Raw genomic sequence first — 22483 nt, 5'->3', positions numbered from 1 at the left:
GCTTCCAACTTTAACTATTGTGACTAAAGCTGCTGTGAAATTTGTGTACAAATCTTTTTGTGGATATAAGTTTTATTTCTTTTGGATATACATCTAGAGGTGGAATTCTTTGTCAAAGGAGAGCTGTATATTTAACTGTATAGGAAAATGCCAAACAGTTTTCTAAATCAGGGGTACCAAACCTTTGGAGCATGCCATCTCCCCAAATTAGGACAGGCCAAGACAGATCTGAAAAAAGACAAATTTTAAAATGTCAGGATTAGACAGTAATGGTCAACTGACTATTCTAAACACATTAGTGGCACAGCTCCTGAGGGAGTCTGTCAGTAGTTCCTGCAGGTGCCTCCTGGCCACTCCCCTCCATTCTCAGCAATAACCTAAGGACTAAGACTTCTGGTAACCTAAGGAGTGAGACTTCACATGTCTGAGCTGGAGGGGACCTTTTAAAGCCTGATTATTGCTGCTCAGAGCTCTGGGCCCCAGAGCATTTTTATTTTAAAAGCATAGTTTTGTGTTTTGTTTTTTTTTAAGGGAGAGGGTGGGGCAGGGGCAGAGAGAGAGAGAATATCTTAAGAAGGCACCATGCTCAGCACAGAGCCCAAGGCAGGGCTCAATCTCACAACCCTGAGATCATAACCTGAACTGAAATGAGAAGTCTGACACTTAATGGATTGAGTCACCCAGGAGCCCCTAAAAGCAAAGTTTTATTTCACAAAGGAATTAATCACTAATAATAGCCTTGTTGACATTTAGAACAAGGAGAGGAGATATCTTTTCAGTACACTTCAAAAATTATAGGAGCTGAAAAATGACACCTGTAGTAAATCAGATGTGGGTTCAAATTCCAGTTTTTACCTTAAAAAAGAAAGTAGGTAGTCTTTCGATGTCTGTGTCCTAGTTCATTGTCTTGGGGACAAGCATCTGTTCCTTTTAGCACCAATTACTTGTTCATCTTCCTTAAATATCTGTCTTATTTAAGGTTGAGCATTTTTTTTGGACAGATTGGAGCCTCACGCAGGGTCAGGCACACTGTGGGCCCTCCCTACATATCTGTTGGCCAGTACGTGAAGGTGGAAGGGACTTGTACACTGTACAGTGTCACGGGTGCCCCAGTTACAATACTGATCTTTATTACACCACGCGCGAAAAATGCAAATCCTCCTTCCCTCACTGAATGATGTTAGTGCTATGAACAGGACAGGGGGTGAGCGGGAAAAAGGAACCAATCCAGAGGTGGCCACTTTATTTTTATTTTTTATTTTTTTTAAAGATTTTGTTTATTTGACAGAGAGAGACACAGTGAGAGCAGGAACACAAGCAGGGGGAGTGGGAAAGGGAGAAGCAGGCCTCCCGCGGAGCAGGGAGCCCGATGCGGGGCTCCATCCCAGGACCCTGGGATCATGACCTGAGCCGAAGGCAGACGCCCAACGACTGAGCCACCCAGGCGCCCCAGAGGTGGCCACTTTAGAATGTGGATTCCCAGCCCAGGCTACAGAATCCGAATTTTAGGCCCTCTCCTGGTCAAGGAAGCCCTGATTTGGAAGGTGTGAAAATGGTGACAACCACGCCCGCGCTGCCGGTGCTGAGAAATGTTAGGGCGTACCTTGAAAAGTCGTGAAGGAAGCGTCTCGAAGATGCTCCTTTCTGAGGGACTTTCAAGCTACGCTTTTAGGAGGAGTCTCGCTGTTCCGTGCGTTTCACTCCCTAGAGTGAAGTTGGCAAGTTAGAGTCTTCTTTTTCATAAACATGTTCCTGCTCTGTGGGAGGACGCCAACTGCAAAGTCAAGAGGCAGAGGACAGAATTAGGCATTCGGTTTTGAATGGTCCTCCCGGAGGGCCCGGCCTCTCAGACTGCGTCACCCTTTCGCCGAGGGTCCCCCAAGCAGGCGGGTTTCCCTGCAGCCGGCTCTCCCCGCCTCCCCGCGCCCTCATCCTCCGCCCCGGCGGCGCCCCGGGAGCTCGGCGTCCGGCGCAGCCTCTTTTGGTACCGAGGCCTCCAGGTGCCCCGCGCGAAGGCGGAGCCGGGTCCAGCCGCCTCCCCGGCGCCTGGGACGAGACCCTCGGGAGCTCGGGGGCCCCAGCGCGGCGGCTCCGGGCGCCCGGCCTCCCCGAGCTGCGCGCGCTCCTCCCAGCGGCGCGTGGGGCGCGAAGCCCACGGAGCAGAGCGCAGCGCGCACGGCCGAGTGGCGCACGAGGGGCAGTGGCCGCGCAGCCGCGCCCGCCGCCGGAGCCCGCGCTCGAGCCCGCCGCGCGGGGACGCCCGGACCATGGCTGCAGAGGGACGCGGCCCCCGCGCCCAGCTCTGGGCGGCGGCGCTGCTCCTGCTCGGTCTGCCGCGCCTCTCCGTGCGGGCGGATGGTGAGTGTGCGCGGGGTGCCGGGGGTGGCGCGTGGGGTCCGGGTGGGGAAAGCGACGCTCGCTGGGGTGCTCCCTCCCGCAAGCCTGGCGGGGAACGACGCGAGCGGCGCCCGGGCGACCCTGCGTCCCTCGCCTGACCCACCGGGTCTCCGCTCGCCCCAGCGCCCCCCACCCCAACCCCGGCCGGTGAACCCTTCCTCCAAGCACCGCAGAAAGCCTGTGCGATGGTCCGGGAGCCTGCCGCTAGCTTTCCGAAGATCTTCATGACAGGTCTTTACAATGAAGTCACGTCTAGGGAGCCCTGGAACCTCTTCTGCCGAGATACAACTTTCCACGTGTATTAAACGTACTCCTGGTGGCAAGGCGGAGAAGACTCCCTCGGTAGTTTGGCTTGGTCCAAGAATATTTGAAAGATGAGTGGAAATCAACTAGATAAAGGGGAGAGGAGAGTGTCTTGTCGGGTAGGAAATATCATGTGTAAAGGCCCTGTGAATGGCAGGGAAAATGGGATAAATGATAAACTGGCTGGAGCCGAGATTGCAAGGTGAGGATGTCGTTTGACACAAAGCTGGAGAAGTAGATAAGGAAGAGATTATTGCAGGTTATAAGAATCGATCTGCTTTGTTTGTTTGTTTCTTGTTTCTTGAACCTCAATTCAGCTTTCAGTACTTCCCTTAAATTGGCAGGATCAGAGCCTTATATCGGTTAAGTTTCCAAAAGCTAATAAAGCTGTATTTTGATTTTGGAACAAAACCCCGTTGACTTGGTGAAGGAGGATCTGAAAGAAAACAAGCCAGCAGTTCTCACATCCATGAGCAGTTTCTAGAAAATCCAAGCTTGGGACAAATTAAATTGTTGAAGGAGAAAAACCCTCGCCTGATTTGGGATGCTTTGTGTATTTTTAAATGTCATTGATTTTTATTAAGCAATATCGGGTGAAATGAGAAGACCCGACAAAAAGAAGCATGGTGGTTAAGGAAAGGAGTAAAGTAAGAAAAAACTTCCAGATATTATCTTAGAATTTTTGGTACTTTTTGTCCTAAGTGCCAGCTTGAAAAACTCTTTGCTCCTAATTAAGGATGAATGCCTTATTTCTTCATATCCTCAGAGTGTTAGAGGAGAAAACAGTTTTAACTTTGAAGGCTCCTCATGATAACTGTTCATGTTTTAAAAATTGAGATGTAATTCACATAAAATTTACCATTTAAAAATTTAATTTCAATGGTTTTTAGCATAGTCACTATGTTGTTCAGCCATCACCACGATCTAACTCCTGAAAATGTCTATCCCCTGAAATGAAATCCCATACCGCAGTCAATCCCTTGTTAGCAGTCAATCCCTTGTTCATTTTTTACTGTAGCATTTTTTTTGCCTGACATTGAGTCATGAAAATTAGCTGATTTTAAAGAATGCAAGTAGAATAAATTGGAGCTAGTATTAACTTTTGGAACAATGTATACTATTGTACCAACTTAATTCCTTTTAAAGAAATATCTCTGCAATCCAGGAGGCTTTAGAGTTTCACCCTATTGTTACTGCTTAAACGGAATGCCAAGTGGATATGGATCAATATTTTGCCCCTATCTGGCTTGAGGTGGGTCATAGAAAAATGGAGCAGAAATATCACTGGAGAAGGAGAGAGTAACCGCAGCATGAGAGCTTGTTTTCTTGTTGCCCCTTGCCAGAAATGCTTCCGTTTCTCCCTTCTCCTTTGTTTCCTTCTCCCCCCTTCCCCAATTATGGGTACACTTACTTTCAAGAAACTCCATTTGCTGAGTTCCAACTTTTATAATAGAACCATTGAAGAATTAGAACCTATATTATGAAAGGATTCTTTTCTTTACCAAATACATGTTTAACTACTACCACTTTCCACATTTAGTTATTTGTGTTCTGCAGTGATGGAAGGAAGAAGAAGAAAAGTTCAGCTAAACTGTGATGTGTTACAGACATTTGAAGAGAGACTTGGAGTTCTTAACTCTATGGACCTATTAAAAATAAGTCAATAGATAAAATAAAGAGCATTTAGTTTACATTTGACTAATAAGATACACATCTTATATATAAAAGATATCTGTATTTTTTCCCTTTTTTCTACTGTACTTTTAAAATACTTTTGAAATTGAAAAATTTTCACATTAACTGAAGGCAAATTAACTGCATTACAGGAAAAGATTTGTTAATTCAACAGATAATTTATTGAGCATCTACTGTAGGCTAGGTACAGGCCTTGCTGTTGGAGATAGAATGGTGAGGAGAAATAGGTCCTTGCTATCAGGTAGCTTAAAATCCAATGGGTTAGAGAGTCAGTAGATAAATCATTACATGAATGGAACGTGAAGTTGTAATTTTGATAGATGATGAAATTAAAGGATAGAGGTACTATGAAAGCATATACTAGGAAGTTTGGATTTGGTGTAGGAGGGTCTGAGGGGGAAGAATGAGTGTCTGGGTAGAGAATAGCATGTACCAAAAAAAAAACTGTGAGCCAGGAAAATGGGCTATGTGATAAGAGACAGAATGACTGGAGCCAAGAGTCCAAAATGGAAGTGGTTTGAAATGATGCTAAGGAAATTGGAGTGGGTACAGTGAGGTGGGTCCTCATAGAAAAAAGTTTTGTTTTAATCCAAAAAAGGAAAGGAAGCCACTGGATGATTTCCAGTAGTAGAGTGACTGATAAGATTTGCATTTTGAAAAGATCACCCTGATTGTGATGTAGCGAGAATGGATGGGACCAGCGCAAGACTAGATATGGAGAGGCCATTTTATTTGTGCAGGTGAGAGAGGGTGGAGGTATAGAGGTGGATGGGGTGAATGGAAAGGGTCTGGACTGAAGAGAAAAATGTGAGTCATCTGTTTTAAGTATAGTCTTTGAAACCATGTGTGTGGATAGAATCCTAGGGAAAGGTTTCACAGTGAGAAGAGATGACCTACAACTGAGCCTGGAGTGAAGGAAACAGATTTAGGGTTATTGACTCTGTGTACATGAAATATATTGGCCTATAATTTTCATTTCTTAAAATATTCTTGTCAGGTATTGACATCAGGATTGTGATGATTTTCTTTTAAGATTTATTTATTTATTTTAGAGAGAGAGAGCATGGGAGAGGGGTACAGGGAGAGAGAGAGAGAGTCTCAAGCAGACTCCACGCTGAGAGCAGAGTCCAACATGGGGCTTGATCTCACAACCCTGAGATCATGACCTGAGCCCAAACCAAGAGTCAGATACTTAACCGACAGAGCCACCCAGGTGCCCCTAGGATTATGATGATTTCTAAAATAAGTTGGGAAGTTGTTCCCTCTTCTGTTCTCTGAAAAGGTTGCTGCAAAGTGAGCTGTTGTTTTGCTTTATTTAGTGTTTGGTAGTGACGTCATATGTGTTTGAAGTTTTTCTCATGGGAAGAATTTAAATGAAGAATTTATTATTTTTTAAAGATTTTATTTATTTATTTGAGAGAGAGCAGAATGGGAGAGAGAGAGAGAGAGAGGGAGGGAGAGCACAAGCAGGGGTGGAGGGGTAGAGGGAGAAGGAGAAGCAGGCTCCCCACTGAGCAGGGAGCTTGACTCGCGGCTTGATTCCAGGACTCTGGGATAATGACCTGAGTTGAAGGCAGACGCCCAAACAACTGAGCCACCCAGGGGCCCCTAAATGATGAATTTAATTTCTTTAAGTAGATAAAGAGATATTCAAATTTTCTTATTCATTTTGGGTCAGTTTTGTTAAATCTGTTTTTTTATGAAATTTGTCCATTTCATCTAAATTGTCATCCAGATGTACTGGCATATATAACATAATAATCTCGTGATTTTTTCACTGTCCATGGGATCTGTAATGATGTCCCCTTTCATTCTTGATATTGCTAATTTGTATTTTCTCTCTTTTTGTCTTGATCAGTTTTGCTAGGGATTTATCAATTTTGTCATTCTTTAGAAAGAAGCAACTTTTGGCTTTATTTCCTCTATTGTATGTCTGCTTTTCATTTCATTGATTTCTGTTCTGTCTTTGTTATTTCCTTCTACTTCACTTTAATTTTATGTTCTTCTGTGTTTTTAAGATAGAAAATTAGATCATTGATTATCAACCATTCTACTTTTGTTTTTTTTTTTAAAGATTTTATTTATTTATTTGACAGAGGGAGACACAGCGAGAGAGGGAACACAAGCAGGAGGAGTGGGAGAGGGAGAAGCAGGCGTCCCGCAGAGCAGGGAGCCTGATGCGGGGCTCGGTCCCAGGACCCTGGGATCATGACCTGAGCCAAAGGCAGACACTTAACGACTGATCCACCCAGGCACCCCAACAATTCTACTTTTGTAATATGAGCATTTGAGGCTATAAATGTCCCTTAAATACTACTTTAGTTTCTCTACCAGTTTTTGTCACTTACATAAAAATGTTTTATTTCAATTGTGGTTTCTTCTTTGAACCATGTTTTATTTAAAAGTATATTTTGTAATTTCCTTGCACAAGGGGCTTTTCCTAGTTATTACTTTGCTATTGACAGGCAGTATAATTCAGTGGTTAGGATCACTGATACAGAGTCTGGTTTTGTATCTCAGCTGTGTGATCTTGGACAAATCATTAATACTAAATCTTAACTATAAGATAGGGATAATAGGGATGCCTGGGTAGTTCAGTCAGTTAAGTGTCTGCCTTCAGCTCAGGTCATGATTCCAGGATCCTGGGATTGAGCCCTGCATAGGGCTCCCTGCTCAGCGGAGAGCCTACTTCTCCCTCTCCCTCTGCTGCTCCCTCTGCTTGTGCGCTCGCGTGCTCTCTATCAGATAAATAAATAAAATCTTTTTAAAAAATAGGGATGATCATAATAACACCTACATCATAGAGTTGTTATAAGAATTAACTTAATGAATATTTGTAAAGCAATTTGAATAACACCTGGACCATAGTAAACACTGTATAAGTGTTTGATAAATAAAACAAATGATTTTAGGTGTTTGTATTGTGGTTTAAAAATATGCTTTGTATGATTTGAGTGTTGAAAAGTTTTTCAGTTTGTCTTGTAGATCAGTATTTGATCAATTTTACAAATGTCCTGTGTGTGTCTAAAATGAATGTGTATTTTGTAGTATGCAGTATTGTGCATTGGTCCTTACATCAAGCATGTTAATTTTGTTGCTTAAATCTTCTATATTCATTCCAATTTTTTCCTGTTTTATCAATTACTGAGGAAGATTGTGCTTAAAATTATAAACACTGTGAGGGGCGCCTGGGTGGCTCAGTCATTAAGCGTCTGCCTTCGGCTCAGGATATGATCCCAGGGTCCTGGGACCGAGCCCCGCATCGGGCTCCCTGCTCCGCGGGAAGCCTCCTTCTCCCTCTCCCACTCACCCTGCTTGTGTTCCCTCTCTCGCTGTCTCTCTCTGTCAAATAAATATATAAAATCTTTTTAAAAAATTATAAGCACTGTGGATTTTTCCAAATCTCCCTGTAGTTTTGTTAATATTGCCTTCTTCCAGTCTAGAGTTGTTATTTATTTAAGTGTTTAAAATTATTTTATATTACTCATGAAATAACTATCATCATAACAGAACCTGTTCTTCTCTAGTGATGCCTTTTTCAATGACAGCTTTATTGAAATATGATTCATATGCCGTACAATTCACCCATTTAAAGTGTGTGATTCACTGGTCTTTAGTATACTCACAGAGTTATGAATCACTACACACAATTTTAGAACATTTTTTCGCCCCAAAATAAACCCTATACCCATTAGCATTTACTTCTTGTTTCTCCTCAACCTCCCAAGTCCTCAGCAACTACTTTCTGACTCTATGAATTTGCCTGTTTTGGACATTTCATGTAAATGGAATCATAAAATATATGGGTTTTTGTGACTGGCTTCTTTCACTTAGCATAATGTTTTTATCCATTTGCAGCATGTATCAGCACTTCATTTTACTGCCAAATAACATTCCATTGTATGGATATTCATACCGTACTTTGTTGATCCATTCATCAGTTGATGGTCATTGGGTGGATTCTACTTTTTGGCTATTATAAACACAATTTTACAATTATGAACTTAATTTATTATTTACACACATAATGCTGCTATGAACATTCATATAGAAGTTTTTATGTAAACATGTGTTTTTAGTTCTCCTGGGTATTCACCTAAGAGTGTGATCCCTGGGTCATATGGTAACTCTATGAGAAACTGCTATTAACTGAGAAACTGCTAGACTATTTTCCAAAGCAGCTACATTCTTTTACATTTCCACCAGCAGTGTTTGAAGGTTCTACTTTTTCCACATCCTCATCATCACTTATGTCAAAATATGTCTTTTTGATGATAGCCATCCTAGTGGATATGAAGTAATATCTCGTAGTTTTGATTTGCATTTTTCTGTTGGCTAACCATGTTGAGCATCTTTTCATGTGCTGATTGACTATTTCTTTAAAGATGTCTATTCAGGGGTGCCTGGGTGGCTCAGTCGGTTGGGCATCTGCCTTCGGCTGAGGTCATGATCCCCAGGTTCTGGGATCGAGCCACACGTAGGGCTCCCTGCTTGGCGGGGAGTCTGGTCTCCCTCTCCCTTTGCTCCCTGCTGCTCGTGCTCTCTCTCTCTCGCTCTCTCTCTCTCTCAAATAAATAAATAAAATCTTTAAAAAAAGATGTCTATTCAGACCCTTTACCCATTTGTTAAATACCATTTTAGCCCTTTTTAAGTATACAATTCTGTGGCACTAAGTATATTCACATTGTTGGGCAACCATCACCAACCACTGTTCATCTCCAGAACTTTTTCATCTTTGCCAGCTGAAACTCTGCCCCATTAAGCATTAGTTCTCTTTCCTCCCCACCCCAGCCCTTGGTAACCCCCATTCTATTTTCTGTCTCTGTAATTTGACTGACTTATTTCACTTAATATAATGTCTTCAAGATTTATCCATGTTGTAGCATGTGTCAAATTTTTCTTCTTTTTAAGGCTGATTAATTTTCTTCTTTTTAAGGCTGATTAATATTTATATATATATAATACACCACATTTTGTTTATCCATTCATCTGTTGATGTATGCTTTTGTTGCTTCCACCCATGGGTGTTGTGAATAATACTGATATGAATTTGTACAAATATCGTTCAAGTCCCTGCTTTTACTTCTTTGGGAATTGCTGGATCACATGGTAATTCCATGTTTAGTTTTTTGAGAATCACTATATTATCTTCCACAGCAGCTGCACTATTTTATAATTCCACTGGCAATTATTTTCTGTTGTTTCTTTTTTTATTAATAGCCATCCTAATGGGTATGAAGTGGTATTTAATTGTAGTTTTGATTTGCATTTCCCTAATGGTTAATGCTGTTGAGCATCTTTTCATGTTCTATTGGCCATTTGTAAAACTTCTTCGAAGAAACATCTTTTCAAGTCCTTTGCCCACTTTCAGTAAAGTTATTTGGTTTCTTTAATTGTTGTTGAGTTTTTGGAGTTCCTTACCCATTCTATATACAAGTTTCTTATTAGATGTGTATTTGCAGAAATTTTCTTTCATTCTGTGGGTTGTCTTTTCGCTTTATTGATTTTGTCCTCTGAAGCAAAAAGTTTTTAATTTTGATGAAGTTCAATTTATGTATTTTCTCTTTGTTTGGGCTTTTGTTGTTATATCTAAGAAACCACTGCATAATCCAAGATGACAAAGATTTCCTATGTTTTCTTCTAGGTCTTTGATTCACTTTGAGTTAATTATCGTGTAGGGGGTGAGGCAGGAGTCCAACTTCACTCTTTTACAGGTGCCCATACAATTGTCCCATCACCATTTCTTGAAAAGACTCTTCGTTCCCATTGGATAGTCTTGACACCCTTGTTGAAAATCAGTTGGCTGTAAATGTGAAGGTTTGTTTCTGGAATCTTATTCTTTCCTCCATGTCTCTTTATTATCTTATTATTTTCCAACTTTTTTGTCTCTTTACTACATTTTGGATGCTTTCTTCTGATTTCTGTTTCAAGAATAAGTTCTTTGCTCAATTGTGCCTGATATGCAGCCAAAAATATCCATTGCATTTTTAATTTATCATTGTATCTAATTTCTAGAAATCCTGTTTGGTTCTTTTTCTTATCAGCTAAGCCACTTTTTATAGTTTTCTATTCTTTGCAGGTATTTTCAGATGTGCCTTTTATTCCTTTATATGTAGTAATCATCACTCTTTTATAATCTATGCCTATTAACACCAGTATCAGATTTCTCTGTAAGTCAGTGTCTGCTAAATGTTTTATATGTTGCTTCTCACTAGTGGTGCCTTGTTTCCTATACACTTAGATGTATTTTACTGTCCTTGTCATTGCCTTTGAAAAAATATTTACATGGGATTTCCTGAAGCATAAGATGAAAATATTTTTTTCTCCAGACAAGATTTATGTTTGTTCTTACCAGGTGTCTGGATAAATGTCGATCTCAAGCCATTTTAAGCTAAATTCATGGCTTAAAGTACCTCAGAGGCCAGTTTTTGCAATTCCCAATGAGGATTAGCACTTGGGTTCCTAGCACCAAGACAACTCTTCCAACAGTCCCTTGAGAATGAGGGGAGGGAATATTGTTTATCCTTGTTCATTCTTATCCTGAGAGTTTAACCCTTCAGTGTCCAAGCTTTGTGTATTAATATGTGCATGAGATGGTGGTGGAGGGGGGTGGAGAGGTCTATCACATTCCCTACCTTGTGAGGCCTGGGCTTTCACTTTTATGCCCCTTGCTCGGGAGTTTGGCCATCAACACTTTAGTTAAATTTCATAATATTTTTTTCCAGATAGGCAAATGCCATTAATACAAAAGTCTCTTGGGGCACATGCTTCTCCAGACCAAACCATAAAGTATAGCTGTTCAGATTGTGTATTGCACACTGGTACCAAGTCTAAGGGAGGACCAGTCACCTATAGATACGTTTATTGTGAAACATTTTTGCATTTTTCTCATAACTTTGGTTCCAAAGCTGAGGGATAGTTATATTTATTATAGATATTTTGCAGTTGATAACAGTTAAAGTGTTTCATTCTAATAAAATCAGTATATTATGATAATTTTGCTAATAGACAGAAGTGAAGTGTCTCATTCTAACTGTGTGTTTTTCTCCCTTGCCTTTACCTTAAACTTGGTCAGGTTATCTAAGGCATTGCTTCATCTCTACAGGAAGCTCCTAGGGACTGCAGTGCTCCCCTCCTCCTCCATGGGTTTCTTGCCTAAAGCTCTCTTTTGCTTTCAGCCTCAGCTTCCACCTCTGCCTGAATTCATGTTTCCATTCCGCTCATCTGCCACATGTTTTTTGAGGCCCTCTACATGCCCATGTGCTGCAGCGAGCCAAGGTGCACCAGATATGGTTTCTGCTACCTCATCCAGTCTGGGAGAAATGGCAGCAAGCACAAGTGAACTCATTGCGGGAAGGGCCTGATAGTGTCCTGAGACAATAGGACAGAGAGAAGGGAATGGGGAGAACTGTGTATGGGGTCACCCCTAGGGCTGGGGCAGAAGGCAGAGCTGAGACCTAAATCAGTGCCCCGGACACCAACTGACCCAACTCAGGGGGACGGAGAACACTGAGCCTCACGCCATGGTGTTTGTAAAATAGCCTGTAGAAAGGAAGATTTGAAGGGTTTATCCAGATAAACATACCAGAGCAGATGGTTAATTTTTTTTTTTTTTTTAAAGAAGACAGGAGCAAAAAACAGATGAAAGCACCAAAGTAATTGTCATCGCCTAGTCCCGGGGATGAGTGCAATGGCGTAGTTGCTGCCCTCGGGTCTTCAGGCAAGCAGGAAACTCCAGTTCTGACAGGTGTCTGCCAGAGAGTGAGTTTGCTCAGGTTAAATTCCCGTGGATCCTGGAGTAAGCCTGTGTTCGTGCTTGTCCCCACACAGGGAAGCTTTTTGTGCTGGAGTTTCAGAATGGCTCTCGGGGCCTAGAACTGGAGGTGGCTCGGCTTTCCTGCAAGAGCAGGGGCGCTCACCTGGTGTCTGCGGAAGAGCTGCGGAGGGTGGTCCAGGATTGTGCCTTTGCAGTGTGCACCACCGGCTGGTTGGCGGATGGCACCCTGGGGTAAGTCAGGTGTGCTGGGGAAAGCTCTCCTTCCCATTCACCCCCGCTGCCTACCAGGGCTTGTATGGGAGCTCAGTAATTGTTTTATTGAGGTGCCAGGATAGGCAACATGCAATGGGCAGTAGCTTCCAGCACATTCTTGTTTTGAGTTCTCAAATAAAAACATTTTTGTGGCGTTCTGTCACAGTTTTTCCCCCCCTTTGTTATTTTGAATTTCCTTTTTAAGTTACAAAAATAATACATGCTTGTAAAGAATTTCAAATAATACAGATACATGTAAAAGTACCAAGTTTTTTCTCTTTTTTCTTTTTCCCCACCTCGATTGTAGTGACTCTTAACTGGTATATATTCTTTATCTCTTTTTCTCTGTGGATATTCATCTACATACATATGAATAGGAGGATGGTATGGCCACAAATTCTTTCACGTTACTCCCATTGATAAGTGGGGTCTGTGTCCTCTCCCTTTGAATCAGGGACGGTATAGTATTGCCTTGACTGATAGAATACAGCAGGATTGATACCATGTGACTTCTGAGGTTAGGTCAGAAAAATCCATGCCCAGATTTCTGGGACAGTCACTTTTGAGATGTCAAGTAAGACGTCTGCCTATCCTGAGCAGGCCATGCTATGAGGAAGCCCAGGCCACAGGGAGATGCCCCACAAAGGTGACTCCACCGACAGCCCCCACTGCTGTCCCAGCCCATAGCCAGCATTAATTGCCAGAAATGTGAGTGAAGGTGCCTCGGCGTGAGTCTCACCCCCAGCTGTTGAGTTCTTGCCAGGCTATGAGTCTTCCCAGCTCAGGCCCTAGACTAGAGATTAGAGAGCAGAGACAAGCCATTTGCATCGTGCCCTCTCTGAGTTCCTGACCCAAAGAATCCTTGTGGAGAAATAATTCTTATGGCTAGCTAGGAGAAAACTGCCCATTCGTTCTGCTAACTGCTTCTTTAGTCATACTCAGAAAAGGCAGGAGCCCTTCCACTGTCTCCTTCATGCCACAGGAATGTGAAAGAGCAAAGTGGGCTCCAGCAACTACTTTGGCTGATAATAACCTTGAAGATGGGCTGGCAGATGGCCATAGAAAACACACACAACCAGGCTGACTTATGTCTCTGGTTGTGTCATGTGTGAAGCAGCAGTTGAATAAAGAGGACAGCTAGGCTACATCCAGAGCCTCCCAGTGACTCTGGACCCATGGCACTCTCTGCCTGACATTTTACGTCCAGGTTCCTGAACAGACAAAACAGGTCCTATACATGCATGTTTCCACAGTGTAGTCAAATGTGGATATTTTTCATAACTCTGTTATTATCATTGCATCAGATAACCAGGATGTTTGGGAATTCTGAAGAGCCAGGTTGGAGCCAGACTTCCGTCTCCCAGGCATTGCAAATCAGGACTGGGTCTTTAGAAAGATCCATCCTCTCTAGGTTTGCTCTAAAATGTTAGGACATATTAGTAGATCTCTACATTGCTTAGATGATATTTCTTTGTAGCAAACATACTTACTTGATATATTTACTACACAACATATTAATTCTAAAAATAAAACTATTTTAATGTTTCTGGAACCAAGAAGCATCTGATCATCAGTATATACATTTCACTGTGGGTCTTTCCTATACAGCCATCCCCCCTCCACACTGAAAACCAATTATTAAATGCACGGTGCATCTTGCAATTGATGGCATAGTAAATATATAGTAGATCTGATCTGTATGTCCATGAATTTATGTTGAGTGTACACATAAATCCAGAGGAGGATGGAGGCCTAGAGTGGTGAATACAGAATTGGGAACCACTTGCTTCCTAGAAGCTTTTGCAGATTCCATAAAGGATGGCTGAAAAACAGTAGCAATTTAGATGGCCTTATGGACTAGGACAGAGATTTGAATTCAGGTTTTGTGTAGTCAGGGCCTGCAGAGTCTTTTGCTTTGGGCTGGGACTTTACAGGGCTGTATCCCAGGAGTAAGAGTAAATTGGAAGAAGCTTACAGGCCCTCATAGTAGCCACAGCATAGCTCAAAATCCTCTGGAGCCACGAATGTGGGTTGAGATGATACTGGAGTTCCAGTGTTCCCAATAGCTAGCAGAACTGATTTTAAAAATCCTCTCTAGAAGGGGATAGCCTTATCCTAGGCAATTTATTTCCACAAACAATTTTTAGAAAATATAGGATTTGTCCCGCAATATACAATAACCAGTCACATAGGAGATAAGGCAACCAGAATAAAGACAGCGAATAGAAACTCTAAATATTTGCATTGGTAGATGCAGACTTTAAATAACTTTCTCAAATGTTCAAAGATACAGAAGACAAGAAGGAGAATTTTGGCAAAAGACTGAAACTATGAAAATAACCAAATGGAAACTCTAGAAGTGAAACATACAATAACTGAAATTAAGAGCATAATGGATGGATCTAACATCTGATTTTAAAAGAGCCAAAGAAAAAATTAGTGAACTAGAAGATATTTTAGAGGAAGTATCCAGAATAAAGAACAGAAGTAAAAGAAGGATGAAAAATACAGAAGAAAGGGTCAAAGGAAGAGATGTATGTAATTGGAATTCTGAAAGAAGGAGCAAAAGCAATATGAGACTTATCTACAACTGAAGAAAAACACCCAGGCACAGATTTAAGAAGCCCTACAAAACCTGAGTAGGACAAACAAATTCAAACTTAGCACATCATGGTGAAACTGGTAAGACTCAAATATAAAGGAAAAATATTAAAAGTAATAACAAGTACCTTCCAAGGAGCAACAATAAATGGACAATGAAAGCTCAAAAACAACTGAGTGGTACTTTCAAATTATTGCCAACCTAGAATTTTATACCCAGAGAAAATATCTTCCCAGAATAAAAGTAAAATAAAGACATTTTCAGACAGACAAAAGGTGAGAAAATCCATTATATTGGACTTGCACTAAAAGAAACACTAAAGGCTAATCTTCAGGCAGGAGAAAAGTAATTACAGGTGGAAGGCTGGAGATGCAAAAAAGAAATGAATGTCAAGAGTAAATATGGGGTAAATTGAAATTATGTAATTATATAAAGCAGTAAATAATACTAAACACTAAAAAATGGCACATAGATCAGGTAATGTTTTAGGTATGCTAATACATAGTATTTTAAGTATTTTTAAGTTGTATTGGAGAAGAGAGTAAAAGTAATATTAAATATTAATAAGTCATAACCACTAAAAGGATAGTAAAAGGATATATAACTTCCAGACCAATATGAAAAAGAGAATGCCAAAAAAAGATTCAAACAATCAGAATAGGGGAAAGAAAAGAGAGAAACAAAGAATGTGCAGAACTAATAGAAAGATGGCAGATTTCAATTCAAAGAGATCTGTGATTAAATTAGATGATTAAAATAGATGAGATGCTCCATTTAGAAAACAGAGATTTTTTAAAATTCTACTATTTGCTGTTTGCCAAAGATACTCCTAAATAAATCATGGGAGAAGAATAAATTATGGTTTGTTAATAAGTAGCACGTATGTAGAACTGAATGATACTAAAACTATAGCATACTCAAACTTATAAGATGCTACTAAAGCTATACCTAGAGGGAAATGTAAAACATTTAGATGCTTGTATTAGAACAGAGAAAAGGCTAAAGGTTTATGAATTAAGTAATGATCCATTTTAAGAAATCTGAAAAAGAACAGAAACAAACCCCCTCAAAAAGAAAGGAACTAATAAGAAGAGCAGCATTTTGTGAAATAAAACACACATACACTAGAAAAGATCAACAACGTACCGGCATTGAAACTTGAACTGATACATGTGGGCCTCAACGGAGGCATCGCCTGTTGAGAGTACTTCCCTACTGATGCTTTCAGCCAAAGATCCTAACTCAGAAAAATCTCTGCTGATTGGGAACCGATGGCAGAAAAGAATTGTTCTTTCCTATTCTTAGTTAGTACTCCTAACACAGTGTCTTCTTTGTCTGTTTCAGGACAACCGTGTGTAGCAAAGGGAGCAATGAACAGCAAATCACGAGAGCCATTGATGTGAGAATTGAAAGCAACCCAGTTCCTGGTGGCACGTACAGTGCCCTTTGTATTAAGGATGAAGGTCAGTGCCGGAGCCTTTGTCAAGTTTCTGGAGGGTGCGTATGGTGGTCACCATCTTAGGTTGCATTCTCCAGAGGCAGACCTTGAGATGAGGAAGTCTTCCAAAGAAAAGCCAATAGGGCAGTGGGGCAGTGGGAAGAGAAAGGAGGTAGACCAAGCGGTGTGGCAGTACTGAGCAAAGTCCACAGTGGCAGTGAGGTGGGGGTGACCTTGGCTCAGTCCTACAGGAGATCTCTGGAGACAGTGTAGGTCACCAGTTTTTCTGATCAGAGGTGAGAGCAGCGGTATTTATACCACTGCGCCTGTGAGTCGTTGGCTGCTTCAGGGGATGTAAACTCCCAGGCACTTGTGGTTTATGCTGTGTGCTGGTAAAGGGTTCCAGGAGCCTGGGCGCCACCTTCCAACAAAGATGCAGAGATGCCTACTGGGAACCCCTGTGCATGGAACTGGTAAAGGTATCTAGGCAATACGGGGCAGACCCCTGACAGCATCTGCTACAGTTGTTGATGTAGCTTGCCCTCTAGTCTCTCTTCATGGTGGACAGCACACGAACAAGGAAAAAATCATTTTTCCCCAAAAGGAAATTTCCCTCAGGCTGCATCCTAGAGGCACCAAATCCTAATCTCCAGGGAAGGGGTCGGAGGAGTTGGGAAATCAGAGAGCCAGGTGAACCCCAAGGCCCTGGCTGATGCTTGTTAGATACTTATCAGTGACAAGCTTCCCTGCTTCTATGGGGTCTTCCTCCAGAAAGTCTTCATATGCTCATTGCTATGGAAGAGTGTGTTGGGAGAGTCTTCTGATATCTGCCCAGTTGAGCTACTGAATGATGTGGCCTTGCGCTGTAAAGCTTGGTGAGAACAATATCCATGGTTTGTTTTTCAAAACCATGTAAGTAAATTAAGATGATCCTTTGAATCCCAGACATAGGCAAAAGTTCAGATTCCTGAGAGAGACAGCACAGAGCCAGAAGAAAAAGAGCATGATCTTCTTTCTTCAGTGATCTCAATGAATATGTGGGGCTTCTGAATCTTCTCTTTCCCTGCTGAACAAGGGGTATCAGTTAGCTTTCGCTATGTAGCATACCACCCCAAAATGTAGTAGCTTAAAACAACTATTTATTTAGTTCACTAGTTTTTTGGATCAGCAGTTTGTCTTTCTCCTGGTCTTGGCTGGGCTCATTCCTGAGTCTACAGTCAGCTGATGGCTAGGTGGCCTTGCTTCTAGGAGTTGGTGGCTGTTGGCTAGGGTGCTGGGGGCCACTGAGCCATATGTTCATCATCATCCAACAGGATAGTTTGGGCTTTCCACCTCACTGGCCTTCAGACAGGTTGTGTCTGTGCAAGTATGTGCTCCTTTTTGCCCACAATTATAGTGCATGAAGCCAGAGGTTGGAAACATCCATTCACATCCCTGTAGGGCACCAAGCTCAAGCCATGACAGTGACTCCAGAACTGAGTTTTTGCCAAACTGATATAATGTGCCTTCCGGTATACAGCAATCAGAGGAACATTACTTCAATTCAGTGGCATTCCTGCCAAAAATGCATAACTTGGATCTACTCAGGAGGAAACATGAGCCAAACTCAAATTGAGAAACATTCCACAAAATGACTTTAAAAAATGTCTGGGATGAGAAAGGCGAAGTGACTCTTCTAGATTAACAATAACAAGACTAAATAGACTAAAAAGACTTGACAATAAAATGCAAAATGTAATTTGTGATCGGGGATTGTATCCTGGACCAGAAAAAATAGCTATAATTGATAAAATCTGAGTATGGATTATGATTTAGAGACTAGTTTAATAACTGTACTGCAGTCCTGTAAGAGAATATCTTTGTTCTTGGAAATGTGTGCCAAGGTTTTAGGAACGAGGAGACATCATATCTACAGCTTATTCTCGAATGGCTCAGAAAAGAATTACAGGTATAGATATACATATGTATTCATATATGTGTATATACGCATACATATATTTGTTTCTGTATAAATAGATATCTACATCATCCATCTATCTAGAGAGAGACAAATGATAAAGCAAATGGGCAAAATGAAAACACATTGGTGACTCTGTTTAAACGGTTTTATGGGAAATCCTTATTCTTACAATTTTTCTGAAATTTTGAAATTATGTAAGAATGAAAAATTTCCGACCAAAAAATGGTCTACATACTTCCAAAAACAACAATAACAACAACAGGAAAAACAAACACAAAAACACTCTGACTCATGGGAACCAACAAGGGAAGACAGTTCATGACGGCTGTCAACCAATGTGAGGAGCGATGCCCCCGTGTGTGGCTCATTAGCGTCAGGGTGCTCCAGAGCCCTGCCTCCCAGAGCAGTTTGCCAGAGCCTCGCCTGGCCTCCCCGCACCTCCGGGTCAATGCAGATGAGCTCATATGGCGAAGACTGGAGTCTTGGTCCTATGGGCCTGATTTAGGAGGAGGCTTCAGGTGGGCCACAAAGGGGACTCAGGAATGCATGCTGAGGGGGGATTAGGGTTGGAGGGCTGCTCTCTCTTGAGCGTTCTAGAAAAGCAGGATGGATTCCCCAAAGTCACTCAGAGAGAGCACTGTCCCTGTTGAGCGCTGCCTTTCCTCCTTTGGGAAGAGCCTGTAGAGCACTCCCTCCCGGCCTCCGCCCTACTCGGGAGCCTTCACTTTTCCTCAGTAGAGCCTTTGTTGGCCGCACAGGCAACAAGGGAAATCTGTGTGCTGAAGGAAGGTGTAGAGCCTCGGCAGAAGCCGAGAACAGGCAGTTCCTTGAGGTTCTGCGGCAGGGGAGGGCTGGTCTGGTTCAGCGTTCGCGCCAGTGCCGCGTCATCTCCTAAGGTTGCCTTTTTCCTGATGATGCTCCACGGCACTTGGCTCCGTGCTGCTGCTTCTCTCTGGCAAGATGGGAGGAATGAAGCGTGCTGACTCCCAGAATGGTAGACGAGTGCCTCATGAAGAGCCCAGAAGGAAAACAGAGCCTGTGGAATATCCAGGCAGCTTCCTTCCTGTGTTTCTTTTTTGAAATAAAGCTCATCATGAATGTAGACTTTTCTCATTTACCTTCCAGTATTTTTGTTTCATTGACAGTGAATTTCCAGCCCTGTGGTGATCTCACTTAAACTAATAAGTGAAGTTATTTTTAACCAGCTGGATGCTGATGAAATAAGCTGCCTCCACTTGGGTTCTCTGGCTTTGCTTCTCTTGGCGGCTTGTCTGTGGGGTCGACGGCATGGGGTCTGGAGGCTTCGCATGTCCTCTTGCCTTCTCCCTGTTGCACCCCCCAAGGCTCCATGTCAGGTATGCTTCTGTTCTCCTGCATACTTTACTGTTGCCTGTATTTCCCTTAAAACAGAAAAGGAATTATTCCCTTCCTTTATGTCATCAACTAGAGCTGGATGCTCACCTTTTTGAGAGCAATCAGGAATTTGTGAGAGTAGCCAGTTCCCAAGTCTGCCTAGAGGAGGTCCTGTGCCTCAGGATTGACTTTGGGGAAATTCTCCCACTGCTTTGAAGAGACTGGAATCCATTAATTGAAGGTTTTGAACCGCTGATAGAACTGATATAATTTAGGTTCTCCCAAGGGAGTGTGGAAGACTCTGAGCTTATTAGCATTAACCTGATATTGGCCGTTTGTTTATTTGTCCAGGGTAATGCGAAGTCTAGTGCCCAGACTTATGGGAGAGAGAGAGAGAAAGAGAAAGAGGACTCATCCTCACCCTCGAGGAGTTGACAGTGTATAAAGATAGATAAGAAATTAATGTGTTTAGGAGGGTAATTAGGGAGGTTCTTGCGGTGGTGGCAGTTGAGGTGGAGTTGGAAGGAGTTGGTTTCATAGGGATAATGGTTAAGGAAGGGCAGAGAGGACACTGCAGACAGAAGAGAGCAGGTGGAGCAAAGCCTAGAAGCATAGATCCCAGTGGTTCGGGGGAGACTCGCTCTGGGAGAGCCATTGTACTAGTGCTTCAGGGAGTGAACTGGGTTCAAAACATCCCTGTGGTCCTGAGTAGCAGCTGGGCAGGACTGAGGTGGCTGCAGAAGGCAGCCCAAATAATCCCCACTGCAGGAAGCAGGGATGCCCCCTCCTCTGCCACCCCCACCCCCAGGCCTAGACAGCATCAGGTCTTGCTTTCCCAAGACTGAGGTCTTCCATTCCAAAAACTTGGGCTAGAACAGTCCTGATGCACAAACAGCCAGTTCCCAGAGATGCTAGGTGCCTGGGCAGCTAGAGAAAAAGTGCCAGTGGGTCCTTATCCCCTGGGGCAGATAACGGTGATGTCTCTGTGACCTGGGGCTACAGGCACCAACAATCTGGATGGACTTCTCCACTCCCTGCTACCCAGAAGAACTGCGGCTGCCCTCTGAACCCGTTGGTGCATTTAGGGAGCCTGTGCTTGGCTTTCTTGTATGCGCTGGGAGGAGGAGCCCGAAGTCCTGCCTCACAGACACATACATGAGCCCCCAGAGCTGAGCACTCCAGTGGCAACTTTGTTCTCGAGGTTCTCGGAGGTCCTTAATGATGTGCAGTCCCACAACAGTCTCTGAATCAGTAAGTCACTTCGTGACCATCTGTCATTAGCTTTCCTAGAGAGTGTCCTCATGGGGCTCAGAGTTCTGCGGAAAGAGAACCTAGAGCCAGGTGTTCTTCAGGTAGAGCAGAGGCCACACATTTACAGGATATCATCAGAAGGGTTTATAATACCTCTCTGAATCCCCCAGCAGCTCGTACAGGCTCAGGGAGTTATTAGCTGCCCAACCCATCGTCAGCAGTGATTAGAGTGTGGATCTTTCTTACTCTAAAGCCCAGGTTTTCTGCTCCATCACACAGTATGCCTCAGGAACTAGCAGCTTCCTTGACCGTCCACGGGGGCAGATGCCACCCAGGCAGCCGGCACAGCGTCGCAGAGCGGGGGGCAGCCCTCCTCCCAGAACCACATCCCTGTCTAGTGTTTGCCTGGGGCCTCCAGGCTTCAGTTGCACTTCTGTTTATGCTTTAAAAGGATTAATAATGTAGATTCTCTGCCCTTCATGTCTCATCTTTCATTGGTAAAAATGAGCTGAGAGAAACTTCAAGGTGTGGAGAGGATCCGGAGTGCCAGAGGACAGGTGGGCCAGGGCCACCCCTCAGTGTAGCCAGAATCCCACTGACTGTGATGGAGAGTTTTCGCTCAAGCACACTCCCTCCTTGGGAGGCCGTAATCAAAGCCACCAGGATTTCTGATTCATATGCAATTCGGTTGCAGACCTGCTTCCTTCTTTCTCCTGGGCACCTCCCTATATCCATCAAGGCCTGACCTGCCTCAGTTTACTCAATAGTAAGATCATTTTAAAGCCTGTCTTCCCAGATGTGGGGACTCAGATCCACACAGCTAGCTCTCCTAGTGTGACTTTTGGGCAACTCATCAACTTAACGGCAACATTTGGGCTCTTAACATTTCCCTGCAGTAAACCACACATGAGCATTCCTCTCTGTTTGTAGGGGCCAAGAGTTTCAAGTGTACTTTACAGATAATGTTTTGGTTTTTAAATTTTAAAGATTAAAAAAAATTTTTTTAAATAATCTCTATACCTAACGTGGGGCTTGAATTTACAGCCCCGAGATCAAGAGTTGCACACTCCACTGACAGAGCCAGCCAGATGCCCCTACAGGAAAAAAGCGTTTAATGGAAGGAGCTGCACTCATGCATGATTTCACACCTCGGAGGGCCTGGTTTAATGCAGCTGTGGCGAGGGAGGGGGTGGGTCGCTGGGGGCGATGCAGGCCTTGGGACAGAGTCAGAACTGCCTGAACTACCTTTTACCCTCAACCCGTGAATGGGGTCACCTTGGGGCAGTGGAAAGGGCTGATCTAGGGGAAGAGATGTTTTTACTTTCTACTTTTAACACAACTCTACTGAGTGATCATAAAAGAGAGAGAGGAGGAAGGAAGGGAAAAAGTAGATGAGGTGGGGAGAAGGGAAGGAAGAAATAGCAAGTAGAATGAAGTGAGAGCTAGGACATGGAA

At 42.9% G+C, this 22483-nt stretch overlaps 1 protein-coding gene across 1 annotated transcript in view; it reads left to right on the top strand.

Annotated features, from left to right (window-relative positions):
- The first annotated feature begins 2267 nt into the window (after nucleotides 1-2267).
- Nucleotides 2268-22483, top strand: part of SUSD5 (sushi domain containing 5) — a 59856-nt gene continuing 39640 nt past the window's right edge. Inside the window, exons 1-3 of the mRNA XM_021677542.1 lie at nucleotides 2268-2358; nucleotides 12226-12403; nucleotides 16371-16489. Of these exons, the coding sequence (XP_021533217.1) occupies nucleotides 2268-2358; nucleotides 12226-12403; nucleotides 16371-16489 (388 nt within the window). The remainder of the gene's footprint in view (nucleotides 2359-12225; nucleotides 12404-16370; nucleotides 16490-22483) is intronic.

This window comes from Neomonachus schauinslandi, chromosome 1 (genome assembly GCF_002201575.2).
Source record: "Neomonachus schauinslandi chromosome 1, ASM220157v2, whole genome shotgun sequence".
Classification (NCBI taxonomy): Eukaryota; Metazoa; Chordata; class Mammalia; order Carnivora; family Phocidae; genus Neomonachus; species Neomonachus schauinslandi.
The sequence above is the reverse complement of the archived record's forward strand: the minus strand, read 5'-3'. Positions and strand labels throughout refer to the sequence as shown.